Raw genomic sequence first — 24,623 nt, 5'->3', positions numbered from 1 at the left:
AGTTCTCCATTTGGACCCAGAATTTCGATAATTGCATGAAGCAGCTATTAAGTGAAACAACATGTGACTGCTTTGTTCAATGACCAGAATCCCGGCTCTCCCAGTTGTGGCTGTTAAGCAGAATGGCAGGGAGAGCCCCAGCCTCCCACAATACCCAGGCCGACCCTCTCCCTGCTGCACTAGGGAGAACGATGGAGAGCATTTGATAGCAATTTTGTCAGAGTGGAAGTCCGTTCCCTTGAAAATTTCATCGCATGTTGGAGGAATGGACTTCCAATCTGACAAAATCACGAGCGAACACCATCATTCTGGAAGGCTTAGAATGCTGGCCTTTTTGCCAGATTTGAGATTCCAGAGCATGGGAGGATTTTTGCTTGTTGCAGGGGGGTGGGGGAGGAGAAATCCCTTGGTACACTAGGGCACTGGACATCAAATCCAACATCCCTCTGCTTGCAAACTTCCTTGTGGGCTTTCCCATTGTCTTTCTAAGGAAGCCAATGGACAAGATTGCAAATGGTGACTGAAAGTTTAAAGGTTAAAGGTTTATTAAATTTATATGCCGCCCTTTTCCCTGAGGACTCAGGGCGGCTCACAACAATAAAAAGTTAAAAGATATTAAATACAAAAATTAAAAGAGGATTAAACAATATAAGAAATAAGAACAATTTAAACCAATAAAAACCAAATTTAAAACCCATGATCAGTCCAGGCCTGCTTGTTGGAATAACCAGGTCTTTAGGTCACAGCGGAAGGACCGAAGGTCAGGGGCCATCCGCAGCTCCGGAGGCAGTTTGTTCCAGAGGGTCGGTGCACCCACAGAGAAGGCTCTCCCCCTGGGGGTTGCCAGCCGGCATTGCCTGGCCGACGGCACCCTGAGGACGCCGACTCTGTGGGAGCGAACCGGGCGATGGGAGGTTGACATTGGCAGCAGGTGGTCTCGCAAGATCACAGGGCATTTGGCAACCAGTTGTAAATATGAACACATTGCCAAGTACCTGAAATGGAATCATGTGACCAGGGGAATTGGTATGTCATATTACAATGGTTGGGAGTGCGTTATAGACTGTAAGGCATCTGCTTCCAAGGCTGTTGTGACCACAAACGGTTGTTAAACAACCAGGCATAGTCTAGCACTACATGCAGTTGCTTCTAATCTATGATTTATCTCTTGGGAGCTGTGCCAAAATTTAACAAATCACTTAAGTTATTACCACTACAGTCTCAGATTCCCATGCTGTAAGAAACATTATTAATATATATATATATGTATTATTTCAGATAAATGATCAAAGAATGAAAGAGGTGATGATAAAAATAGAAAAGGGAGCGGGGCAGGAAGCTGTTCACATTCACTGTTTGCAGACATTTACCTAATATAATTTGAAATACAACCATTTTCCTGTTCCTGTTTAAGATTAGTTAACAAGTAACTGTCTTTTGTACAGAGTATAGATTTGTCATTAATTTAATAGGATATAAAGAAAAGAGGGAAAGAGACATTTCTTTGGACGCAATGGTAATCTTTAAGGTAATGATTATGAATTCAGTGCTTGATTAGGAAACTGTATTAATGATATTTAGTAAATATGAAATTTAGATTTCAAAAAAATCTTACTGTACAAAGTGCTAATATTAGTTAATGCCACTATTCTTTGTTTTTCATCACTGAAATCTCTATTTACCGGGTTAAAATATTAGTTTTCTTACTTCTTTTTGTTTTGTTACATCTTAATCCCATATGGGATAGGATTGGGTTATCATGTTTGTCTTGAAAGCTGAAATTTGAAGACAAAAATAGCAACCTATTTCGAAGTAGGACAATTACAAATAAATGTGTACAGATGGATAATTGAATATGAATAAAGACACACAGAGGAAAAATGCACATAAGAATTGAAAAACCTTGTTTTTAAGAGGAAACAGGAAATGGCTAGGTTGCAGAAAAGAGACTTGTCCTTGCACCTTCAGTGTTTTCATTCTTTCTGATTTTTCATTATCTGTTTATTCACCCTGTTTCTTTGACAGCTCACTGTACTGATAAATGCATTCATGGCCGTTGCATTGCTCCAAACACCTGTCAGTGTGAGCCTGGCTGGGGTGGACCCAACTGTTCAAGTGGTAAGTCTGCATCTGCTGCTGTCAGTCTTCTGTTCTGTCCGTTCTGTTGCTCTTCTTTGCAGGGATTTTAAAACACTGTTGTGCTACAGTTCTTCAGCATTTGAGATATCACTCCCAAAGGTATAGAATGCATCACATGTGATTTTGTCTGTCTTGTTGTCAGCTTATTAAATACCAACATTGCTTTATCATATAGTATATTTTAACAAATTAAATGGAGAGAACATCTGAATCACAGAAAAAAATGTTTTAAAAATAAATAATTAAATAATTTGATCTCTTGCATTTTGGAAATACCTCCTGTCACAATTCTAGCAGAATATCAGCAGGTAATGGACTTAAACCCAATTTCCATGCCCAGGTTTCAAGCTTTCTGCTAAAAAGTTATTTTTATATAACTAGAATTCACTGTAACGATTGTAAGATTGATGTGGTAGTGAATTGCCCAGTTGTTCTATTTTTACTGTGCAAGTTTTAAAGAATCAAGAGAACTTGAAGAGAAGAGGGCTGCCTCCAATCAATCCCTAGAAAATAAAAGCCTTGATTCCATAGATTCAGAGAAAAGAAGTAATTGCAGCAAAAGCCAGGCAAGGTCTCAAGCAAAACACGTGTGGAGAAACAAATTGAAACTAACCTCAGAGCCCATCCACCCCCCAGGAGCCAGGCAACCAGAGTTCAATCACTGCCCAGGAAGATCTTTTGGGAATGTTTCTGATCCAGGTGCATCGCTCCTCCTTTGTGCCTGCCGATCCTAGGACGGTTTGCCTTGAAGATTTTAAACAACCCAAACTGGCCTCTTTGAGTCCAGGCCTCCCCATTGCTTCTCAGAAATTCCGGTTTCACGTCCTGTATGCTTCCCCTCCCAAATATCCATTGCTTCCCCACACACACACATTTCCATGGTGCCTGGCAGCAAGCTTGAAAGAAAGCAAAGATGACCAGACTGACAACAACTTATTGATTCAAGCCTTATCAAGCTGTACCACCAGTTAAAACAGTCCTTGCTAAGGTGGAGTTGGCCTCATGATTAATGATTTCTTATCCTTAAAGGAAGACCAGCCTGGTGAGGTGTAAAAGGTATCATTTGCTGTAGTAGTTAAAAGGACCAGCTTATAAAGGGGAACTGTGAGTTATAGTCCCACTTAAGGCACAAAATCAGGTGGATCGTCACTCTTTCTCAGCCCTAAGAAAGGGACAATGGCAAGCTATTTCTGAAATCTGGCTAAGAAGACAGCAGGGAGTTGCCCAGGCAATTGCCAAAAATCAACACTGACTTGAAGGTACATACACAAAAGGTGCCAGACTAGGAACCGGGAGTTCAAGTTTTTTCCTAGGCAGAAAAGCCAGCCGAACGGCTTTGGGTCAGCAATTCTCTCTCAGCCTTGGCAAGATGGCATTGGCAAGCCACTTTTGAAATGTTCCCAAGAAAAATTCATGGATCTGTCTGTATAGTCATCAGGAGACAAGATGTTCTTTAAGGATCAAAACAATAACAAAATCCTTAAAAGAAGCAACTCTAAGACACCAGAAAATATTGCCTTGATTAAACAGTGTGCTGAATGGAGTAGAACAAATGGTAATAAGAGAGTGATATTATTGGTCAGTTGAAAGAAAATCTGTGATTAAAATTGTTCCAAAAGGCATTTCACTCCTCTTGGAAGATCATGTTTGCAACTTGTAGGTATTTCTGATTATCCATGCATTTTCAGATATGAAAATATATTAAAGAGTATTTAATATATTGATTGCAGTATTTCTGAGCCAATCACAGTTGCTAACATTTACCCATGCTTTGGTTCATCAAGACCAGACCTGTTTGGGGCATTTTTTTTGATAATCCTGAAAAGTTTATTTGATATAGTTTATGATGCAACAAGCTGCTAATTAATAGGTGGTGACCGAACAACATAATCTTTACACAAAATTTGTTTTCTCTGCTATGCTACTTCATGTTTTAAGCTGTAAATGTTTTAGGGCAGCCTTTCTCAATATGTATGTCCTTCAACTATGTGGATTTCAACTCCCAGAATGCTCAGACATGACCATTCTAGCTAGGAATTCTAGGAATGGTAGACAGAAGCACATCCAGGTTGGGAAAGATTGATTCAAGCCTGGCTCTAAGAAAATGTCTGTTTATGAAACCCATACTGTACCTCCTTTGAAGATGTTCCTGCCTAGTTCATTTGACAGGCACACAAAAAGCATATTTTCCAGCGTCACTGGTTTAAAAGAATTTTTTTATCACTGAGTTATTGTTATTATAATTTGTATCCATTGAATTTTTTTAAAATAAATTTCATCGTATATTTATTCTTCAGCGTTGTTGGTTACAGTATTAATGCTGTTAACAACAGCTAATACACCACTGACAAAATTATGATATATTGGCTTCAAAAAATGGTATATGTCAAAAAGAATGATGTTGAAACCACTTATTTGTATGGTACATTCTTATTTCCCATCCAAAAAAAATGTTTTCACCTTTTCTTCTTATAATTTGGAATAATTGAGGTCTATCTATCTTTTGGAAGATACTTTGTTGGCATATTGGTTAGTTTATTAGTAATTTTGCTCTCCCTTGAACTGTATATAATGTATAAAGCAATTTTTTTCCCTGGGGACATAGTCCTAAAATTTGCTTTTAGAATAGTGTGTAACAGTAACAGTATTCTGCAATGCTGTTAAAAGTTATACTATAAAACAGTGTTATACTGGCTGCAAAAAGTTTCAGGCAGAAAATAAACATTTCTGATTTTTATTTAATTGTATATCTTTCTTGGTGACATTAAAGAATTTTTTTCAGTATTTTTATTAGTGAAATCATGGCTTTATTCCTGAATTCAGCAAAAATGCTTCAAGTAAGCATATGTAGTCCTCCACTCAGTCTAAAACTAAAAATGCATTATTTTCTGACTCTATCTGGAGACTGGCTTTTTATGTTTCCTGTATCATTTATGCTGGATTTAAGCTTATTTCGTTCTTCCTACCTTTCCTTTCCATTTCCTCTTGATTCCAGTTTCATCAGGTTCAACAATACAAATTTTGTCTATTTACAAAACAGAATTATGAGGAAGAAGTGTTGTTGCTGATTCCTAAGCTGAAAAACCCCTGGGATTTTAGTGATCCCTTATAAAAAATTTTGTATCCTAATTGTAGCTGACTTGAAATGCTAAAGATTTTTCCCCAAAAAAACTACTTTTGTAGGGCACTTCAGGATATAAAATACAGCTTTGTTCACACACTGTGAAAGCAAGATTTTGTAAGGAAGAGACCTAGGCTGTGAGGCATGCGTCCATTTAACCGTAGCAGACAAAGGGAGAAATGGGAAACTCTTTTTATTGCATTGTATGCTCCAAATTTTATTTTCTCTAGTGATTCCAAAATGAAAGGACATATTTAGCTTGCATAATTTTATAACACTTCCGTTTGTTACTGCCACTTTATAAGATATCCTTTATCATAGTTTTTTCTTGAGAAGTACAGGATATTTTGCTCAAAAAACAAATAAGAGATAATGAGAGGAAATGCTGGGAACTCTATGAATCTGGAATTTATTCATATTGTAGATTTAATGTTCAAACTATGGTTCTGATTAAAAAATGGGAAAAAGGTATGTCCCAATCTACAAACAAAGCAGGATTGAACTTAATCAGATACTTGTTCTAACATATAAGAACTGTAACCCAATTTGAAATGAAATTATTTCCTTTTTTGTTATATTTTTTCATCAATATTTTGTTTGTTCATAAATTCATATATATTCCTATCATTAAAGGGTTCAGAATCAGCTGGTGCCATTGTTTTTTCCAAACTGAATATTTTACCTATCACAAAAAACCCCATTATTATTAATTATAAAATCATTACAACTCAATGTTATATCCATAAATGTTATTCCAGAGCGGAATCCACCAATGGAATGAAGTATCCGTGTTGACTTCATAACAGGACCTATTACTTCTGAATGTAGGAATTATATAGGCTGGTAGAAGGAAACAGTAATCAAAACATGATTTTGAAATACTGTAACCCTTTTGTTTCCTTTACTTCATGTTGCTGTTCAACATAGCTCATCTATTTTATGAATAAATTTTAAATAACTACTTTTTTCTCAGTAAGAGTTTAGTATTGTCACTTTTGAATTCTGTTTGTAGGTCAGAGTCAAACTCACGTAATCATATCTGTTAATACATTCAATTTTGCTAAAAGGTCAGCAGTTGTATTTTCCTTGAACCATTTTCTTGATCTAAAACAGCAATTCTATGCAATTTATTCAGAGAAGAATCTAACTGAATTCAGCAGGCCTTAATCAGAAGAATATTCTAGCTTACTCATTTTTTCATTTGATAGTAACTGTATAGGAATAAAAATCTCTGAACAAAGTGGCAGATGTGCTCAATTCATTACAAGAATTTTGGAGACAGTTAAGTTGCAGTAGCAACTGAAAGGAGCATTACAGTACTTTGTCCTCTTAAAAGTGTGTTCCGATAAAACGGAAAGAAGTGAGTGGAGGGCAGACAAGAGGGCAAAGGTTAGAAACTTGTGTCTGGTGTGTAATTTAATACGTAATGGGAGGATGACTTAACTTTGAACTTAGTATTGTGAGACTGTGGTTAGATTGGGGCCAATCCCTTATTTGATTTTCAAACTAAAAAAAAGAAACAGCTGCAGTAAAATGCTGGTTTGTTGTAAATATCAGTAGTCTTTTATCCCTTACAGGGCAAATGGCAACTGCTGGAGTTTGTTATTATTTAAGTCTGCTAAGTATGAACTGATCCATTTGTTTATCAGTTTCCTATCCTATCCAATATTTCATTCAAATTGCCATATTTATTTATTTATTTTATTTATTTAGATTTATATACCGCCCTTTCCCGAAGGACTCAGGGCGGTTTACAGGGCATTTAAAAGAAGTCAATACAAACGTTAAAACAAATTTAAAAAGATTAAATAAAACCCTGAGAAAAATAAAAAACCCAGTTAAAATTAAAATTAAAAAATTCTCAGCCTGGGCCAGAGAGCTCGAAGAGCCAGGTCTTCAGGTCCCAGCGGAATGAACGGAGGTCGGGGGCAGTCCTAAGCTCCGCAGGCAGCTGGTTCCACAGGGCAGGCGCGCCCACTGAGAAGGCCCAACCCCTGGGTGTTACCCGCCGGCAATCTTTAACCAGCGGCACCCTGAGAAGACCCTCCCTGTGGAAGCGCACTGGATGAAGGGAGCTTGATGCTGGCAGCAGGTGTTCCCTCAAATATCCAGGACCCTCGCCATTTAGGGCTTTATAGGTCATCACCAGCACCTTGAATCTCACCCGGAGGGCAACCGGAAGCCAATGCAGCTCACGGAGTAGAGGTGTTACATGGGAGTATCGGGAGACATCCATCACGACTCGCGCGGCTGCATTTTGCACCAGCTGAAGCCTCCGGGTGGTCCTCAAGGATATGCAGGACCTATCTCTTTTATTATCAAATGTGAAAGTGTGAAAATATGACATGGACAATATCAAATTTACATTTCAACATGATTTCTGAGCTATAGAAGAAATAATATGATCAATTTAGATTTGTATACTTTCTCTGTATCTCCATGTCTAAGTGATGTTAAAAAAATTCTCAACGTGAAACCTAGGTCAGGGGTCGGCAACCTAAAAAAGAAAAAGAGCCACTGGGAACCGGTTCCATCACAAATTAAAAAAAGAGGGAGCTGCGTGCGTGTGTCCATGCACGCGCATGCGCAAAAAGGTTTTTTGCGCATGCGCGGACGCACGCGGCTGCCATTTTTTAAAAAATGAGATGGAACCGGTTCCCGGTTGCCCGATGGCGACGGCCCGTCTGCAAAGCTGCCGCTTTCGGCAGCTTTGCAGACGGGCCGTGGCAGCTTCCTCAAAGAGCGGCGCCCCTGCCCATTCCGAGAGGTGCGCGCGCACCTCTCCGAACGACCGGAGGTGCGCGCGTACCTCCGCGCGAATGGGCAGCGGTGCCGCTCTTTCAGGAAGCCCGCCGCGGCCCGTCTGTGAAGCTGCCGAAAGTGGCAGCTTAGCAGACGGGCCGCGGCAGCTTCCGCAAAGAGCGGCACCCCTGCCCATTCCGAGAGGTGCGCGCGCACCTCTCCGAACGACCGGAGTTGCGCGCGCACCTCCCCAAACCTTTGGGGAGGTGCGCGCGTACCTCCGTGCGAAGGGGCAGCGGCGCCGCTCTTTGAGGAAGCTGCCGAAAGCGGCAGCTTCCTGAAAGAGCGGCACCGCTGCCCGTTCGCGCGGAGGTACGCGCGCACCTCCCCAAAGGTTTGGGGAGGTGCGCGCACACCTCCGGTCGTTCGGAGAGGTGCGCGCGCACCTCTCGGAATGGGCAGGGGCGCCGCTCTTTGCGGAAGCTGCCGCGGCCCGTCTGCTAAGCTGCCGCTTTCGGCAGCTTCACAGACGGGCCGCGGCGGGCTTCCTGAAAGAGCGGCACCGCTGCCCATTCGCGCGGAGGTACGCGCGCACCTCTCCAAAGGTTTGGGGAGGTGCGCGCGCACCTCCGCCCATTCGGGGAGGTGCGCGTGCACCTCTCCAAACGGGCGGTGCCACTCTCCATTTGGAGAGGTGCGCGCGCACCACTGCCCGTTGGAAGAGGTGCGCGCGCACCGGGCGGCTGGGAGCCGCAAGAGACGGCTCAAAGAGCCGCATGCGGCTCCGGAGCCGCAGGTTGCCGACCTGTGACCTAGGTTTAGTGTTACACATTAACTTGGGAAACATAAATGCATTGTAGCTGACAAATTTTGGTCTCTTTCCTTTCAGTGTTTTGATTATCAGTGGGCATGTTTATCTTATAACAAGTAGAATGTAAGTCCAGAAAAAGAGACTCAGATTATTCCTTTATGTGATGTCTTAGTTGTAGTTACAATTTTAATTTTACTTACTTGCTAAAGTAATACTAGATATTAATATTACCAAGATAAGGCAATGTTAGAAATTAGCAAATAATGTTGTTATAGTTAAAACTCAGCAGTTATATTACAGTTGCATAGGAAGCCAAAGTAAAATGCAATGCATAATCCTTAACATAACAATCCCTGGATTTTGCATAACATCTGTTTCATTGCACATACTTTTGCTGTTTTCCTGGCCCCTTGAGGTTCTCCATGCCATCCTGAAATTATCTTCTGGAAAACGCAATGAATTATTATATGAGTATAATTATTGTTATCACTTTATGGAAAAATTAATGCACCAAACATACTTTAAAATGTATTCAGTTATGAATAAATACTTGTACTAAGGCCTAAGATAAATTTTAAAAAATAAAAATAAAATAAGATAGCATTAAAAGTATTATGTCTTTTCCCAGATGCTACTAACATTCGGAAGGGTTTCTAGTCTTAGTTTTTCCAGTCTTTTTTTACCTGGAATCAGACATTTACTTCCCAGGCCAGGTGAAGATTAGCAGATATTACATGAATAGATCTTACAGATTTCACAACTAGATTACTCTAGACCTTGTTCCAACCACTTTCTATTGCACATACATAAACAAATGGTACTGAACACTGATTTTTTCATCAATGCTGCTGATGGGATGCCTTCAGGATAGCTAAAGGAACATAGATTTTTTTTCTCCAAGCACCTTGCTGATACTTTCCAGAATCTGCCATCAAAATGAACCACTTCATCCACTGAATGGTTGAGATAGCACTGATAATGTCATTCTTCTTTTCATAATGGCTTTGGGCCTACTTTAATGTAATACTAAAGCTTTGTTTTTGTCTCTAAAAAAGCCAAGTGATGTGCTATAGTTTCCTAACTTCTCAAGTAACTTTTGATTCTTTTTTCCCCTTGCCCTTTTTTTTCTACTTTTTCTAACATCAGCCACTATTTCATTTTGTTTTTCATCATCATCATCATCATTGTCGTCGTCATCATCATCATCATCATCATCAGTTGGAAGGAACCTTGGAGGTCATCTAGTCCAACCCCCTGCTCAGGCAGGAAACCCTATATCATTTCAGGCAAATGGCTGTCCAGTCTCTTCTCAAAAACTTCCAGCGTTGGAGCATTCACCACTTCTGGAGGCAGATTGTTCCAGTGGTTAATTGTTCTAACTGTCAGGAAGTTTCTCCTTAGTTCTAGGTTGCTTCTCTCCTTGACTAGTTTCCATCCGTTGCTTCTTGTCCTGCTTTCAGGTGCTTTGGAGAATAGCTTGTCTCCCTCTTCTTTGTGGCAGCCCCTGAGATATTGGAACACTGCTATCATGTCACCCCTCACCCTTCTCTTCATTAAACTACACATACCCAATTCCAGCAACCATTCCCTATATGTTTTAGCCTCCAGTCCCCCAATCATCTTTGTTGCTCTTCTCTGTACCCTTTCTAGAGTCTCAACATCTTTTTTACATCGTGTTGACCAAAACTGGATGCAGTATTCCATGTGTGGCCTTACCGAAGCATTGTAAAGTGGTGTTAGTACTTCACTTGATCTTGATTCTATCCCTCTGTTAATGCAACCTAGCACTGTGTTGGCTTTTTTGGCAGCTGCAGCACACTGCTGGTTCATATTGAAGTGATTGTCTACTAGGAGTCCGAGATCCCTCTCACAGTTACTACTATTGAGCAAGGTACCACCTATACTATACCTGTGCATTTGATTTTTCCTGGCTTAATATAGTACCTTGCTTTTTCACCATTGAATTTCATTTCGTTAGATAGCGCCCAGTGTTCGAGTCTGTCCAGATCGTCCTGTATTTTAAGCCTGTCTTCTGGAGTATTGGCTATTCCTGCCAGCTTGGTGTTGTCTGCAAATTTGATGAGTTCCCCATCTATCCCCTCATCCAAATCATTAATGAAGATGTTGAAGAGCACTGGGCCCAGAACAGAGCCCTGGGGTACCCCACTACACACTTCCTTCCATGTAGATGTGGTTCCATTGAGGACCACACACTGAGTACGGCCTGTCAGCCAGCTACGAATCCATCTGCTGGTGATGCTATCTAACCCACATTTTTCTATCTTATCAAGTAGTAGGTTGTGATCTACTTTATCAAATGCCTTACTGAAGTCCTAGTAAATTATATCTACCGCATTCCTCTGGTCCACTAATTTTGTCACTTGGTCAAAGAATGCAATAAGATTTGTCTGGCATGATCTGTTTTTGACAAACCCATGTTGACTTTTAGTGATGACTTTGTTTGCATCAAAGTGTTCGCTGATTTGTTGTTTGATTATCTTTTCCAGAATCTTCCCAGGTATTGAGGTCAGGCTGATAGGTCTGTAGTTTCCTGGATCTATTTTTTTTTCCTTTTTTTGAAGATGGGAACTACATCAGCTCTCTTCCAGTCCTCTGGTAGTTCCCCAGTGCTCCAGGATCTTTGAAAAATATAGTTCAGTGGTTCTGAGATCACGTCTGCCAGTTCCTTGAGAACTTTGGGGTGTAATCCATCTGGTCCTGGTGATTTGAACTCGTCTAGGCTGGACAGGTGTTCACTTACCATTTTCTTGCCTATCTTAACTTGTGTTTCTATTCTGTTTTTTATGGCATTGGTTTTGGTAGGTTGGACTGTTTTTTCCCTTTGTGTAAAGACAAATGCAAAAAATGAGTTAAATAGTTCTGCTTTCTCCCTGTTGCTTGTCACCTTCTTGCCACTTTCCCCCACTAATGGACCAATCATTTCCTTAACTTTTTTCTTTTTTTTATATGTTGAAAGAAGCTTTTTTGTTATTTTTGACTTTGGTCGCAAGCCTTAGTTCATTTTGAGCCTTAGCTTTCCTCACTTCGTCTTTGCAGGCACGGGCTATTTGCTGACATTCTGACTTAGTTATGTGCCCCTCTTTCCAATTCTTATACTTGTCCTTTTTATCTTTCAATTTATCAGAGAGTTCTTTATGCAGCCATGCTGGTTTCTTTTGAGAGCTGTTATGTTGTTTCTAAACAGAGGTCTTTTATGTCTTACCCTGAGGGTACACTTGAACCATCTCAAACATCGAATTTCTCACATTGCTCTGCTTTGTAATAATTAGTCATAGAATCAGTGAACATTTGCGTTAACAACTTAATAAGCACATATTACAAGTTTGAGCATTCTTTCGAACAAAAAATTAATAGTAGGATGGTACAAATACATTATTTTATGCTTCTGCTTGTCTTTGGCCCATCAAAAAATTAAAGATGTTTCTAGTGCCTGAAATGTATTGTGTGAAAACAGATAAAAAGAATGCCATGTTACTGAAAATAAAAATTACTAATATGAAAGAATATATCTCTACAAATATTTCCTGTTGAGTAAAGTAGTTGACATTTATATTCTGACATGAAAACAAGTTATTAAAACTTTATTCCCTGTATATAATAGATCAATATCATTTGAAGTTAACAGAAAACAACAAGCCATCCCTTGGAATTTGGATATCAGTTTACAATTTTGTCCAAATTATATTAAAAGAAAGATTTCTAAAGCAGTTGGAAAAGTAGCTACAATAAAAGCAGTTATGTGATAATTATAATCTTAATAAATGTGATTAGAGACTCTCTGTTCAACAACAGAAGTAATACAAGATGATGATGATCATGATCATGATGATTTAACAGATGATGAGAACATGGAAGAAGAAAAGTAAACATATATACACAGTCCATGTAATTATAAGTAAAACTTATATGGAGGTATAGCAGTGGCCTCATAACTGAATGTTCAATTCAACTCCAGGTAATTGCCTATGGTGTTGCTTCCTGCATATTTTCTACGTAACCAAAAAACACATGTTATGGGTGATCTTCAAATGTTTAATAGTTTGCACATCAGCACCACAATCTCAACAAGAGGAAATCTTTCCATCCCTGCTGATACAGGGCAAAGGCATTTCTTCCAGTATCACACCTAATTCGCCTGGTGCACCAGTTGCGGCCCTATTTGGACCGAGATGCCCTACGTACAGTCACTCATGCGCTCGTGACCTCTCGGATTGACTACTGCAATGCTCTCTACATGGGGCTGCCCTTGAGGACCACTCGGAGGCTCCAACTGGTGCAGAATGTGGCCACACGAGTGGTGATGGGGGTCTCCCGATACTCCCATATAACACCTCTGCTCTGCGAGCTGCATTGGCTTCCAGTTGCCCTCCGGGTCAGATTCAAGGTGCTGGTGATGACCTATAAAGCCCTAAATGGCATGGGTCTGGATTATTTACGGGAGCACCTTCTGCCGGCGTTAACTTCCCATCGTCCTGTGCGCTCCCACAGAGAGGGCCTCCTCAGGGTGCCGTCAGCCAGGGAATGCTGACTGGCAGCCCCCAGGGGGAGAGCATTCTTTGTGGGCACGCCTGCCCTCTGGAATCAGCTCCCTGTTGAGCTCCAGATGGCTCCTGACCTTCGCTCCTTTCGCCGCGACCTGAAAACTTGGTTATTTGAGCTTGCCGGCCTGGACTGAGGGATTGGAATTTTAAATTTTTAGAATGTGATTTATTTGTTGGGGCTAATTTAATTTAATTTATTTTTAACTTTGTATATTGTATTTTAACTGCCCTGCACACCACCCTGAGTCCTTCGGGAGAAGGGCGGTATATAAATCCAATAAAATAAATAAATAAATAATTCTATTCAATTTCAACCAGACAAAGTGAGGCAGGTCAAAACAAGGTGGTTTGGTAGAGGGATCAGTAATGTTCAGGCCACAAGAAGATACCTTGGACCATTCCTCACTCCAGGTATTTTTTAAACTGGGTAGATATTAAGTGAATATCTGTTTTCCAAGCTGGCCTATAGGATTTCAATCTTGTGATGCGCTGTGCCTTGTCCTGGTGAATAGGGAGGGGCTTGCTGTTCAGCATCATTGATCATAGCCAAATAAGAGCTTGTTGTTGTCTAATGAGGGGTAGTATGATATTGCTAAGTATTGGTAACCAGTGCAGAGGAGTGGGAGCAATAATCACCAGCGTCCATAGCATTCCATAAGCTACACATGCTCCCTGGGTAGTGCTAAATGGGTGACCAGATGCAGCTGTATTGCCCTTTTGGGCCTCACTTCCATGACAAACAAAAGTCCATAAAATCAAATACAAGATTATTATCTCTTATTTAAAGACAGGCAGCCCATCTAGATTTCAGGATGCTAAAACATACTGAGTTCCACATGTGTGTCTGACAACTAGAGTACAACCATTGTAGTAAAAACTGAAATTAATTGTATGCTAACTTGACAAGGAAGTCATCATTCACACTTAACAATAAATCTAATCCTTTTTAGTTAAGACCATAAGAAAAATCCTGCTGTCTCAGGCCCACAGCTCATCTAGTACAACATTCTTGAGTTAATGTTCACAAATACAAACAAGAAGCAACAAAATGGAAGCAGCTTTTAAAAGGAAAGAGTCATTAAGACTACTAGGTGCTGATAACAACCCTTTATGAATTTAATTTGTCTAGTCCCCCCTCATATAAAATTTAGTGACCATAACCACTTATGATGCACAGTATTCTATATTTCAGTTCTGCCATATTTTAATTTCAGTGACAAGTCTGAAGTTTAACACTAGGAAAGGTAAAATACCTCTCCACATTTTTTAAATATTATGATTGCTTTGTGTCTGTGTTGTGCTTTTCCTGGCCACCATCACTTTAAGATAACATTTATTTATTTTACAGTTTTTTAATAATGCCTGCTCAGATGAATCTGGGTAATCTATTTGATAAAACATAAAACTTAAAATCATTCCAACATAGTACAGTCTTTCCATGATGAGCTGTTCTATCTTAATCATTTGGGTTGTATTTTTTGCCTGTTATTTAGCTGTGCAATGTTCTTTTTTAAGCATGGTAACCAGAACCATATACAATTTTCAAGAACAGATTTACCATAGATTTACTGTATACAGAGGCATTACTGTATTACCTTTTAAAAATTTTCATTCCCTTCCTTATAATTCTAAGCATGGAAATTGACTTTACTACAGGATGACCCTGAGATGTTATCAAGATAGGATGATGTCACTAGGTGTGCTTTATCTTTCATTGCCCTCTGATTCACATTCTTTATGCAACTTTTCTTTATACATCTTGGCAGCGTCTGTTCTCCCACTTGTTCTCTAGTTAGGTGGGCAGGTCGCTCTGGTACCATTTTTATGAATTTGTTGTAGATTTTCATCCTATTCACAATTGCAGTTGTGAACTGAGAAGTGCAAGATTGCTTGGCAGAGTATCATGCAAGTAGTGGCTTGTTACTCCTGAGTAGCCTTGTGCGCTTAAGTAGATCAGCAATAATATCCCATCTGTGCAGAGCAAATTACTACACAGTGGTAGAAGCCAAAGCTTCTGAGATAAAAGTCCTTCTATGTTATGTCTATTAACAGCTCAATTGTAAATTCTTTGTATCCTGTATTTTAGAATGCTTTGACCTTAGCAGTGTTTTGCTGCTGATTCAGTGTAGCTGATTCAGCTGTAGCAGTGTTTTGCTGCTGATTCTTTAAATCTTTCTACAAATACTGTAACTATTGCCTGAAGCCCAAGATTGGACTATGATCTTGTCTTTGTCCAGACCTTTACAACCTGTGCATTAGTTCCAGTCCAGCCTGTGGTGTCGGCAGCATTGATGGCATGGGGTGGCTATTGGCAGTGGGGAATCATAGGTGGGGATGGGTCATCAGTGTTTCAGCAGCAGAGGGGCCTGGACTGCATTGATGGAAGGTTTGGTGGCAACAGGGTCAGGGCAGATTGACTTCAGTGAGGGGGCAGGCCAGTGGCGCAACGTTGGAGGAGGAGGCAAGACAGCATTGGCAGAGGTGGAGAGGCAGCATTGGTGGGGTAGGGCAGCAGCAGTGGCACTCCACAAAAGTCCCAGTTTCTGATGTGGCCTCTTGGGAAAATTAATTGCCTAGCCCTGTTTTTTGGTATCAATTTATTTATTAATTTATTAATGACATTTATATGACCATTGACCTCACACAAACTGATTTTGAATTAAACAGCACATAAATTTAAAAAAAAATATTATAAAAATAAAATGTCATTATGAAATGATAATATTATCCCAAAATTTTAAATTTGTAAACCGATGGAGAGAGCAAGAATATCAATTACAGTAGAGTAATCTAATAATATTCCAGTTTCCAAACATCCCCAGGCCTGTTGACATAACCAGTTCTTGAGGGACTTCTTAAATAAGACCTGGGATGTAGCTAACTTAACTTTGAGAGGAGAATGTTCCAGAAGACAGGCACTATGGCAGAGAAGGCACTCTTTCTTGGACCCACTAAATGCAAGTACCTGGCTGATGGATCCTGTAACCTCCCCTCTCTGTCAGATCTAATGGGACAGGCTGATATAATGGAGGAAAGATGGTCCCTCAGATAACCAGCTTTATGCCAGGAAGGGCTTCAAAAACTGCATCTTAAATTAGATGCAGAGGCAGACTGGCAATCAATGCAACTTGTAAAACAGAAGTATAATATGTGCTCTTCTAAGAGCTAGCAACTTATATTGTTGCATTCTACACCAGTTTATTTATTTTTTTAGGATATGGCAATGTTACAATAGTCAGGAGACTACAATTAAGAGGCTAATTCAGAGTAGTAGGTTTTGGCTACTTGAAACTGCTCGCTCATTCTCTTCACACTCATGGACTCGTGGTGCACCCCAGGAGGCGAGCTAGCTTCACACCAGAAAGAAAGATGAACAGTATCTTGAAGCATTATCTGGGGCTCTCTCCCTCTGCTGAAGCCACCTTGCAAACAGGTGTCATCTCTGAGAAGGTCCAGTCGGCAGGGTTCTGACCATCCCACCAAAGTGCTACCTATTTAACTACTTGCATATAACATGTTTTTGAACTGCTAGGTGGGCAGAAGCTAAGGCGAATATTAGGAGCTTACCCCACCCCTCAGTGCTAAGACTTGAATTACTGAAGCAGAGATTATCTCCAGCATCACTAATCCACTGAGTCACTGTGCCTTCCCTCTGCTCCAATTGAAAGTTCTAGATACTCTTCAGGGCAGTCCCATGTAGAGTGCAGTACAGTACTTCAATATGGAAGTAACTAGAATTTGAATGACTGAACAGAGCTTTTTGATCTAGGAAGAGGAACAACTGAGGCATAACACAATTCTATGGAAAGGCCCTCCCACTCACAACTGCCACCTATTCCTTGAGCAGGAGCTGTGAGTCAAGGAGGACCTTCAGTTTGCATACTGGGTCTGTTTGGGCAATGTCACTCCATTCAGCATTAAAGATGGCATAATCCTAAAACCAGTAAGATCCAAAACTCAAAGCCATTCGGTCTTCCCAATGTTCAGTTGAAACCTTGGGCCAAATGATTTGCATGGAATGTGCAGCATATTCACGATAATAATGACAGCTGTCACAGGCCGCTTCACGCGGCCGCACTGACAGCTGTCAAAGGAATCAGGCATGCGCAGTTGCCCCCCACGGCCTGCCGAGGACCGTCTACACATGGCCGTTTGACAGCTGTCAAACGCCGCGCATGCGCCCTGCCCGCGAGCTGTCAAAACCGCGGGCTGTCAACAGCGGCAGCCGCTAACTGTCAAAACTGACGCGCCCTGACGGCGGCTAGCTGTCAAAACACCGCCCGCCCGCCAAAACCAGCTGACGGGATTCCCCTCAGCTAACGCGCTTGCGCTGTCACTGGGGGAAATGTCAAAACTGCCAGCTGGCCCATTGGCACACGGTCCCTCGGCAGGAACAATTCCCACAGCTGATTCGCTGTCCAGTTTGACAGCTGCCTATATAAGGCATGTTGTACTGTTCTTGTTTGTCCGGGCTAAGTTAATAAAGGCTGTTAACAAAGACGCGTCTCCCTCGTCCTTCCTGCCGCTAGTTCAGAATGGTTTATGTTCAAATCATTTCTCGATCACCAGAAAAGACTGTACCCTAAGTATCTCCTCTGGATTTACTGTACAACAAGGCTGGTATCCAGTTGCATGCAAATCCAAGTGATTTTATACAACAAATGTTGGGGAAATTCCTCTGAACATCCGCACAAGAGGTTCTCAAAGTTCCCCTCTGCACAAGAGGGTTTGTGACATCTGAAACAGAGCTGTGCAACAGCAATCTGCAGGCTCTATAACAGCAGAGAACTACTGCCACTTTTACTCCCCTTACTGCCAACAAGATAATCCTTGTTAATACTATATGTGAAACCATGAATGAGACACATATTCTATTATTTAATCCAGAAATGACATATAACCTCTCATCTTTTCAGCCTTCCTTCTTCCTTCTTCTCAAATATAGATAATATATTTGTATATCATTAAAAAATAAGTTAAGTCAGGACATTTGTAAGTCTGTTGCCACCAACAGTGTAAAAAAATGCACTTAAATCTACTTTAAATGAGAATATCCTGCTTTTACTGAATTCCGACAAATGAACAAACTTTATGGTATTAGGGCTACCAGATTTTAAAAAATCTGGATAATAGCAGCAAAGAGTGAGTGTTAGCCTGTATCTCTTTGTTCCTATTTAATGAACACATTTTTACAGCCTAGATCAGTTAGCTCTACATTGTATTCTGAAATTTCAAGGAATTTCAAAAAATGTTTAAGGATCCAGCCTCCTAATAACAGCACAATTCTAGTTTCCTGGAGCATAGTAATAGTGAAGATGTCTGATAAAGATAAAATGTAAGAGATAGGAAACTGCTTTATGAAAAGAAAATTCATCATCTACAGCAGGAATCAGCAATTTCTTTTTGGCATCTTAATACCATTATGCCATTTTACATTAAACATCTGAAAATGTACAAGATCACAGTTGAAATCTTGTAAGTTCTTTTATAAAATGATTGAATCTCACGAGATCCTACAAGATCTCAGTATATTTTCATGTGAAAATCTTAACTTTAGAGATTAAAAAACCCCTTCAGTTGGACCGCTAGTTCCCATGTATATTGAATAGCTTATCTGTGGTCTATATTGACTGATGGTAGTTTTCTAGGATGTCAGATCCCCTTTTCCTAACACTATGCCCAGGATTGAATGTGTGATCTTTTGAATGCAAAGCATGTATTCAGGAACTCAGCTGATATTTCTTGTTAAGTCTCCCAGTGTGACAGATAACAAAACAGAAACAAAACAAAACTCCACGTCTTTTACTTTCAGAGCGTATGTTTATTATGGAAATTTTCAGACACAATCTTCATGCTTCCCTGCAGTGTCATTTACCATCAAGAATGTCTGTAAAGGTCTTGTAAAGTTCCATACTGCCAATTATTTTTCTCACAAGATCTGGCAGATGCAGAAGAGAGTAGAAACAGTAGTTTTTGGCACTATTTCTGTGGGATATTCACATGAGGTACAACCTCTGCCAGATTCTCAGAGAAGCATTTCATTTTTAATCAACTGCTGAAAGACTGAACTCAACCAAATTAGAAAATTGCATTTTCTCAACCCAGGAGCAGAATAATCAGGGAATTAAAGAAAAAAAAAAACTAAACTAGAAATTGGTGTTTGGTTTTATTTGTAATTGAACCAATATAGAAGTCATATTATAACATCAGGTGAATATTAGGCCATTTTCTGGACAATTAGAATCAGACCTGGGTTTGAGAAATATTCCCTCTGAATTCTGTTATTGGTGTTTCATGCCATCTTGCAGTAGACACTATTCTGGAATAACCCTTGTCCTTTCTTAAGGACGGTAACCCAATCTTTTATCTGGTTATTGTTCACTAGTCTCCCTCAGGATTTAATCTTCATGCTATTTTATATTTACTTGGAATTAGAAACATAAATTGTGTAATGAGTCAGAAATGCTTCTTGTGTGGGAATATCCAGACAAATACTTCTTGTATGGGAATATTTGGGCTGTTTTACTGTAGATGGCATAGAATCTGACCTATGATTTCAGAATTTGGCAATATTTTTGAATTCATCCATGGTCCTGGTTACTCAAATAATGGTTGGATTTCTTTTTTTTTATTAAAAAGTTTTAACATACAATTTTTTCTTTAAAAATCCCCCCTCCCCCTCCCTTCTCCCTCCCGCCCTACCTCTCCCCCCTCCCCCCCTCCCCCCCGACTTCCCAGAGCTAAATACAAGGTATATATAAAAAAAAACAATCATAAACAACCATATACTAACAACCATAAACTCTAGAATCCATCACTCTCTAGCTTATATAGGATAAATATATATATATATTAAATATATATAGAAAAACAAAAATAGAAAAAGAAGAAAAGAAAGAAGACTTATTCAAATGCTACATGAAACTTCTTAACCCTATACTTGTTCTGGATAAACTCTATCCATTTTCTCCATTCCATAATATAGCGTTCTTGCGAGTGATCTTTCAAATAGGCCGAAATCTTCGCCATCTCAGCCAGGTCGGAAACCTTTAAAGTCCACTCTTCTATGGTCGGCAGTTCCTCTTTCTTCCAGTACTGGCCTATCAAAAGTCTCGCTGCCGTAATTAAATTCAACATCAACTTAGTGTCCACAACTGTAGCATCTGTAATTATTCCCAACAAAAAAAGTTGCGGACAAAACTTTATCCTCTGTTTAAAAATCTTCTGCATATTCCACCAGACTTTTATCCAAAAAGCCCTAACCTTTTTACAAGTCCACCATATGTGAAAATATGTTGCGTCTTCATCACCGCACCTCCAACATTTAGGCTGATAATTCGGATACATACTTGCAAGCTTTTTAGGATCTAAATGCCATCTATAAAACATTTTGTAAAAATTCTCTCTTAAATTTTGAGCTTGTGTAAATTTTACATTCCTCACCCAAATCTTTTCCCACGTGTCCATTGTAATAACTTCCTGGATGTTTTGGGCCCATTTTATCATACAATCCTTAACAAGTTCTGTTTCTGAGTCAATCTCTATCAACGCAAGATATATCCGTTTAATATGTGCTGGTCCCTGATTTCTGATTTGCTTTATCAAATTTTCATCAGTCATTGTAAAACCATTTTTCTGGTCTTCTTTCCACCTGGCCCGTAACTGAGTATATTGAAACCAATTTTGAACAACCTACCCTCCTCGCAAGAGGCTATATGATTTCAAACACCAAACATTTCTTTCCAAGCTTAGGATCTCCTTGTACGTAGTCACATCATGTTTGAAGCCAGCATGTATATTTTCTATTGCGTGTTTTGGAATTGCCCACAATGGTATCTTGCAATCTAACTTATGTCTATACTTCTTCCAAACTCTCAACAATGCCTGTCTTAAAATATGCACTCTAAACACATTGTCTACCTTCTTATCATACAACAAATATGCATGCCAGCCAAACAACAAATCGTGGCCCTCAAGATTTAATAATCTCTCTTGTGTCAAATTAATCCAATCACTTATTCCTACTAATGCAGCAGCTTCATAATACATAGTTTAAAATTAGGCATTTTGAGACCACCTCTCTCACGAGTATCCTGCATAATCTTAAGTTTAACTCGTGGCCCTTTCCCTGCCCAAACAAATTTATTGATACCTCGCTGCCATTCCTCCAAATTAGAATCTTTCTTAAGAATCGGTATCATTTGAAATAAAAATAAAAATTTAGGCAGGACCTTTTGCGAAACTGTCATATTTTTGGCCAAAATTTTGGTTTTCTGTATATTAACTTTAAATCCAGAAACCTTCCCATATTGTGTTATTATCTCCATCAGGTCCACAACAGAGTTCTCTGGCTGGGTCACTGTAACAACCAGATCATCTGCAAATGCTCTCAATCTATAATCCTGATCTCTAATTTGTATCCCCTTAATTTTTTCCGAATTCCGTATTTTAACCAATAATATCTCTAATGTTAACACAAATAACAAGGGCGATAACAGACACCCTTGCCTTGTGCCCTTCTCAATATTACATGCTTCTGTCAGACTATTATTAACTATAATTCGGGCAGTTTGTTTTTGATATAATGCCCTAATCAGTTGTAAAAAAAATTCCCCAAAATCCATTTTATCTAAAACTTTCATCAAAAATTGCCAATTCAATTGATCAAAAGCTTTTTCAGCATCTAGAAAAATTAGCGCCGCAGGGATCTGGTTGTTCCTTTCCAAAAACTCTAACACATCAACTATATGCCTCACATTATTTTTCATTTGCCTACCACTAATAAACCCCGTTTGGTCCCCATGAATCACCTGTTGCAGAACCCTCATCAGTCTATTAGCCAAAACCTTAGCAAATATCTTGTAATCTGTATTTAAAAGCGATATCGGTCTATAATTTTTAACTTGAGTAGCATCTTGGTCTTCCTTCGGAATCAAAGAAATAAAAGCTGTTCTCCAAGACGGTGGCACCTTTCCCCCCTCTGGATTGTCTGGAACAGTTCCTTTAACGGTTTCATCATCTCTAATTGTAAATTTTTGTAGTAAGCCGCAGACAAACCATCCGTACCTGGTGCTTTATCCACCTTCAATTCCTTAATTGCTGTAAAAATTTCTTCTTCTGTAATTAATTGATTAATATCCTCTTTTTGTACTTGCGTAAGAACCGGGATGCTAGCATTCTCCAAATATATATCAATATCTTTTTCATTAATCTTCTCCTTAGCATATAATTTAGAATAAAAATCCACAAAAGCGTCCTTGATAAGGTCCTGTTGAAACACAACCCTTCCTTTATACTCAATTTTGTCTATATTAGAAGCCCTTTGTTTTTTCCTCAATCTATAAGCTAACCATCTACCTGGTTTATTAGCGTTGCAAAAAGTATTATGCCTGGCAAACCGCAAATTGGTTGCCACTTGGTCAGCCATTAATTTATCAAATTGTCCTCTTAACAATTTAATAGCCTCCTTAGTCTTCACATCCTCTGAATTCAAAATCAAAGCCTTTTCTTTTTCCTTTATTTCATTCTCCAGTTCTTTCCTTCTAACTTCCACAGCACGTCTATGTTTATTATTCATATATATCAACACCCCTCTCATATAGGCCTTGCTAGCATCCCAAACCATATCCATAGAGGTGCCCTTATTCATATTAATTTCAAAAAAATCCTTCATCCGCTGTTTGCATTCTTCCACATTTCTCTGATTTCTAAACAAATTCTCGTTTACGCGCCATGAGCGCCTGTCTCTATTCTCCTTATCAATCTCTAACCAAACTGGACTATGATCAGAGATAGTTCTTGCACAAATCTTCACCTTTTTAGTCCTCAAAAAAAAAATCATTAGTCAACAAAATAAAATCAATCCTAGAAAAAGATTGATGTCTGTCAGAATAAAAAGTATAATACTTTTCCTGCAAATGTCTCTCGCGCCAAATATTTCGCAGCTCCAAGTCATCCTTCATTTCAAAAAAGGATTTAGGCAGTCTAGCATGACTTGGGACGCGCTTAAAAGCTCCAGCCTTGTCCATCTGTACATCCAAAACACCATTCCAGTCCCCCATAAAAATAAAAGATTTATAATCCAACTGGGTAAGCTTTGTATGAAGTAAACTAAAAAAGTCAGCTTGTTGTTGATTAGGAGCATATAATCCAACTAAAAGCGTCTTTTTACCTTCTAGCAGCAGCTCTATCATAACGTATCTTCCATGCTTATCTGCTTCAATTAAGTCTGCTGTTAAAGCACTTTTAACATAAACAACCACTCCATTTTTCTTATTCATTGCAGAAGCAACAAATTGCGTACCCAACCTTAAGTTCGATAGATACTTTTGATCCACAACCCTAATATGCGTTTCTTGCAAACATATAACATCTATCTTGAATTGTTTTAAATATTGAAAAACTTTCTTCCTCTTCTGTGGTGAATTTAGTCCATTAACGTTCCAAGTTAAAAATTTAGTTGCCATGCATATCATCCCAAAGCTCTTGGAGCACTGCTTTGATAGGACTATCTTCTTTAGGCCGTGCTCCTCCCACTGCTTGGCTGTAAGTACGTTGTGGAACCAAAGACTTCTGCTGGTCTTGTTCTTTTATTTTTTTTTGACCGTTTTAAAGCAGCACGCGTCACCCTTTGCTCTCTAGGATCATCCAAAGAAATTATAGCTTGATCTCCTCCAGCACCGTTCTCCTCTGTCTGTCCATCTTCAGCCTCTTGATGTTCTCCCTCTCCAGATCCCCTTGCAGCCTCCAGAAGTGTTAATGGGGTTGCTTTTAAAACGTTATTGTAAAAATCACGCGCTTGCATCACAGTAACCAGACGGTACCTTTTACCTTCATGCATCACCATCAACCCAACTGGAATCTCCCATCTGAACCTTATATCTCGTTGCTTGAGCTCTTGCACAAGAAATGTAAAATCCTTCCTTCTCCTTAAAATCTTTGGAGGAATTTCTTTTAGAACCAAAACTTCTTGATCAGCAATCACAACTTTAGCATCATAGGCAGCTTGTATAACTTCATCTCTAATTTCCCTTTTTGCAAAATAAACCACCATATCTCTAGGCAACTTTCTCTGTCTAGCAATCCATGAATTCACACGGAACACTTTATCCATACCTCCTTTTATTTCAGATGCTGGCTGATTCAATACCACTTCGAGAGCCTCAGAAACCAGCTGCTTTAAATCTTCCTTAATATTCTCTTTTAAGCCTCTGATTCTAACAGCAAACTGCATCTGGTAATATTGAGC

At 39.5% G+C, this 24,623-nt stretch overlaps 1 protein-coding gene across 1 annotated transcript in view; it reads left to right on the top strand.

The window, feature by feature from the left end:
- The window catches only part of MEGF10 (multiple EGF like domains 10), a gene marked incomplete at its 3' end in the record, with an annotated part of 118,947 nt that overhangs the window by 30,346 nt on the left and 63,978 nt on the right, over positions 1–24,623 (top strand). The window contains exon 5 of the mRNA XM_083354528.1: positions 2,026–2,118. Within this exon, the coding sequence (XP_083210654.1) occupies positions 2,026–2,118 (93 nt within the window). The remainder of the gene's footprint in view (positions 1–2,025; positions 2,119–24,623) is intronic.

This window comes from Vipera ursinii (assembly GCF_947247035.1).
Source record: "Vipera ursinii genome assembly, chromosome: 2".
NCBI classification, from domain to species: Eukaryota; Metazoa; Chordata; class Lepidosauria; order Squamata; family Viperidae; genus Vipera; species Vipera ursinii.
This window is presented reverse-complemented; position numbering and strand designations above follow the sequence as displayed.